Source organism: Athene cunicularia, assembly GCF_003259725.1.
Source record: "Athene cunicularia isolate RWA chromosome Z unlocalized genomic scaffold, athCun1 chrZ_part1, whole genome shotgun sequence".
NCBI classification, from domain to species: domain Eukaryota; kingdom Metazoa; phylum Chordata; class Aves; order Strigiformes; family Strigidae; genus Athene; species Athene cunicularia.
This window is the reverse complement of record NW_020799142.1, coordinates 17,566,473-17,571,065: the sequence shown is the minus strand read 5'-3', so window position 1 is coordinate 17,571,065 and position 4,593 is coordinate 17,566,473. Positions and strand designations below refer to the sequence as shown.

General features: G+C 37.4%; 1 protein-coding gene across 1 annotated transcript; it reads left to right on the top strand.

Annotated features, from left to right (window-relative positions):
• The first annotated feature begins 137 nt into the window (after positions 1–137).
• On the top strand, positions 138–4,593 carry GZMA (granzyme A). Its single transcript, XM_026865943.1, has 5 exons — positions 138–198; positions 895–1,042; positions 2,564–2,702; positions 3,374–3,646; positions 4,435–4,593. Exons 1-5 carry the CDS (start codon positions 138–140, stop codon positions 4,591–4,593), a joined length of 780 nt encoding a protein of 259 aa, XP_026721744.1.

Below are 4,593 nucleotides of genomic sequence, written 5' to 3'. Positions count from 1 at the left end.
ACATTGTTAGGGAGGTTTTTGCCTTTGTCATAGTTACCAATGTCAAATACCCTTAAGAGGAAAAACAAAACCCACATCCTTTTCATTTAGATAGATATATATATATTAAAGAGTGGGGGGAACACCAGACAGAAATCATGGGAGCTTTCATCAACTTGTCCACATCTGCTTCTGTCATTCTCCTGGTAGTTCACGGAGGTAAGTGCCCAATTCGATCCTTTTGAAGGTAAATTCTGACATACAGAGTTCCAGTTAAGCCAACATGTATTAATGTAAAGGAAATAGTCATGATTATTGAGTTCTTATTATCAGCTCTTTTCCACTGTCTGCATGGTTTTGATCTTTCATAAAGAGAACATAATTTATGAATGGGTAGTATGAATTAAAGCTGCAGAGGACAGGCTATTTGGAGGAGTTCCAATGAGTTAAAATAATGATTTTTTGACCTTTCTTTCCAGAGGCATACACATACGTTAATCTCGTTATTTTCTGTTTTTCTGAAAAACAGATTCATGCAATGTTACTTACACTATATATGTCACATAGTGTACATTTATCATGTGGCAGATCAGAGGTTGTTACTCACAATGAAAACTAAGAAATTAAACATAGAAGTGAACTTCAAAATAAATCCGTTCAAGAACAATACTTTGATGTTTTTCTAGTCAAAACACACCTCACTGATCTAATTTTGGTTCCAATGAAGCATACAAAAATAGTACTGTTAAGCAATTTTAAAACTGTCTACCCTGAAGACTAATACTGTGACATATATACATATCTGTGTGTCTATATACTTCATAATTACTTTAACTGTTTTTTCTAAGAGACTTTGAGGGTCTTAGAGTATTTGTTAGCCCAGCTGTGTGTATTATGGCTTATTTTTATTTTTAGGTTTCTGTGTGGATATCATTGGAGGAAATGAAGTAGCACCACACTCCAGACCATTTATGGCCCTAATCAATGGATCAAATGGAAAAGCTATTTGTGGAGGAGCTTTGATCAAGGAAGACTGGGTGTTAACAGCTGCCCACTGTAATGTGTAAGTTCTGACTCTGATTCAGAGACTGTTCTTAGTGGGTATCTGGTGTCTCTGTTCAAGAAAGAGAGTCAATATCCCTGGTGGGTTGTGCATTTAGCATGACCACAATCATGTTCTGATTATTGTGTTTTATAATTTAAATTAACAAATGTGCTTTGGTGAGTGAAAGGTAATATAACAAGGTATACTGATGTTTACTGTTTCTGTAAAGATATTTTGCAAGTTTCTATCTGCATGCAAGCACATAATAACAACACTGAAGTAGTGAATTTGGGCAAAAGGTTTATCCCTGTTTTCTCAGTGAACCAGTGCACTAGGCCAGAGGATGAGCCAGTCTAAACAGCTGCTCAGAAAACAGAAATAAATTCTTGTCATTTTATTCTGTAAAAGATATGCAGTTTACCACAGAAGGAGACAGCATGCAGTTATACAGGAGCAAAAATCCTCCAGACAGATGACAGGAGACACTGACAGATCTCTGCTCTACTAGATATGTTGGCTTGTCAGTCAGCCTTTGATCTTCCTGTCTGACTCGAGATGCAAATGGATACTTGGCCCTGCAGAGTCCATCAGCAAGACAAGATGTGAGGTTTAAATGACATCCCACCCCTTGCCTTTGTAGGGAGGACTGGAGCTGCTGCTGAGCCAGACCTCACACAGGTGCTCTGTCAACAGCCTTCCCAGGACCAATGAATCACTGGACTCTACAGGCATCAGAGAAGTGTATCCATCTCTCCTGTCCCCATCCAAACACGGAGATATATGGGACCTACTATAAGGAGACCATAGGGCCCAAAAGCTGTGGTATTAACATAACGTAATGAGTATTTCCAAATGAGAACACATTTAAGAGAATATACAATAAATCATTACCTAATGATGCTCAGCCAACTGCTGAGAAGCAAGAGCTGAAGGAAAGGAGCAGCTCCTTTCTAGGGGTTGTGTTTACAACAGTAAGAAGCAAATGAGGGTCAACCTACACATGTGCTCTAAGAATATTCTCCAAATCATCTGTAACATACATTGTTCTTCCATCAACGGCTATATACCTGTAGTCTGATGTAGTCTCACATGGACTCAGAAAATGGTGTTGAAATGGTGTTACAGCAAGGCAATGGTACAACTGAGTCCAGTCATTATGATCTCTGAACTAACAGTGCTGTGAGCTATGCCCTAAATTTTCAGCACAAATAGCAGAGAGCACAGCTGGTAAAACAGCCAGGCTAATGCATCCACCCCTCATTCATTCCCAAAGGGAAACAATAGGCGTAGGTTCAGAGTCAAATACCTGAACCCTGTCTATGCTCCTGGGAAGCTGAAAATAGGATAGAATTTTGATTACAGAGTCAATTTTTTTAACTGCTTCCAAAACCAGGGTAATCTTTTATATTTTCCTAAATTACTGTTGCTTTTCAGTCATGAGAAGAGAGACTCTGCAGCAGCTGGACATTATAGCACCACATTTAATAGCAAAGAATTATGAAGTTATAGCAAGAATCCCATGTTGTCTTTTCTTCTCAGGAAAGGAGGGAGAGTTATTCTTGGAGCTCATTCACAGGAAAAAAGAGAAAAAGAAAAACAGTTTTTTCAGATTGCAAAATATATTCGCCATCCATACTACTGTTCCAATCATAAGGAAAACGACATTATGCTTCTGCAGGTATAGACTTACACATCAGTTATGGAATACGCATCTCCTACGAAGTATCAGTTTCTTCCTTCTTGTGAGGGAAATGAGCCAAGGGAGTTTCTGGTGACTTTTTTTCTGGGGTGATATAATCTGGTCTGCTAATCCAGCAGACTGGGCAATTGGGGATACACTGGGAACTAAGGCAATTAACAATTCCTGTAATGCATGCCTGTGCTAGAAGTAGAAAAATCCTGAAGCTTGACCAAGATATTTCAGTTTCTGGATTTTCAGTGAAAGAATAAAGATTGTCCACAAAAATAAGTGTATTTCACATATAGAAATAATTTTGTTTAAACCCCTGATGTTCTGTCTGAAAAACAGTTCTAATTAAAAATGTCTGACTTCTCTGATTCTCAATTTTGCCACCTTCAGTGATTACTGCTATTGTGTCCTCCCAATGGTCTGAGAGGCAGAGAAGTATAATTGAGTATCTTTTAGAGCTAATATTTCAGCAGAAGATAAATGGGTTTTCATCAGACGAAGAATATTCATTTTCGTCATTCTTACATTGATTAGATAAATTCTGTCACGAAGAACTGAGGAGTCTCAAAAGGATTTGCAGTAATCCCCCATTACCATAATGGAAAATATCCAACGGTTAAACTCTGCCCTGTAGTAACTATTTTCCGCATCTTTTACAGCTTAAGGGAAGAGCAAGACTTAATAAAGCTGTGCAGCTGATTCCCCTGCCTACTTCAGTTGATGATCCCAAACCAGGAACAACTTGCACAGTAGCAGGATGGGGACAAACTCACAATTATCTGAGAAAGTTTTCTGATACCCTGAGGGAGGTCAATATCACTGTCATCAGTAGGCAAATCTGCAATGACAAGCAGCATTATAGAAACAACCCTGTTATAACAGACAACATGATATGCGCAGGGGCTAAGAAAGGAGGAAAGGACTCGTGTTTTGTAAGTGTGTTTACTGTCTATATGCACATAGATTTTATTAAAAATAAAATATAAGTACTAGCTTTTCACATTTATAATTTCTGCCTCTCTTCAGTTCAATGAAGAATTTTATTAAAAACCAGTGAATTTACCAAAGTTTGTTCTTCTAAACCTTAAAATCAAAACTTCTGATTGATAAATTCACCTTCACTGACTTTGGATATTGTGATTTTATCCAGGCATGGCAGATAGCTATTCTCTTTTTCAGTAAAATTATTTTAATAGAAGAATCTCCACAAAATAGCTTACGATCCCATTCTCAAGCAGATAACCTCAGTGGAACAACTTCTCTGATGATAGAAAGCTTTGAAAACAGGTTTTGAGGATTAAAAAGCATTTTGTCTGGATCCCAAGTCAAATGCACAATTGTGTGAGAACTACCACATTTTAAAAGATTTAAATATTGAAACAAAGTTATGAAAAACATAACAATTTCTAGAGACATTCTGCTTTTCAGGAGGAAAGATTCCAGCTTTTTCTTTTCATACTCAAAAGGACTGCCAATTCCCTAGCACTGAGCTAGATTCAGTCCCCATTACTCACACATGAAAGATCAGATTGAAGTCTTTTTTTTTTTTATTTTTTTGCTAATGAAAATCTTATCTTGCAAGGAGGAAGAAGAATAAATCCACAAAAGCAGTATCTATATTTTTATTTCCTCGATGCAACTGATGCAAAATTTATTTAAAAGAATGATTTTTTTTTAGCTTTTCTAAATTTGAATGACAATTTTTTTTCCCTTTTTCCAGGGGGATTCTGGCGGACCTTTAAGATGCAATAATGTGATGAGAGGCATTACTGCTTTTGGGAAGGCAAACAAGTGTGGTACTGTTGATGGCCCTGGTGTCTACACTCGACTCACAAAGCAATACCTTCAGTGGATAAGGAAAACCATAAGGGGAGCCTAA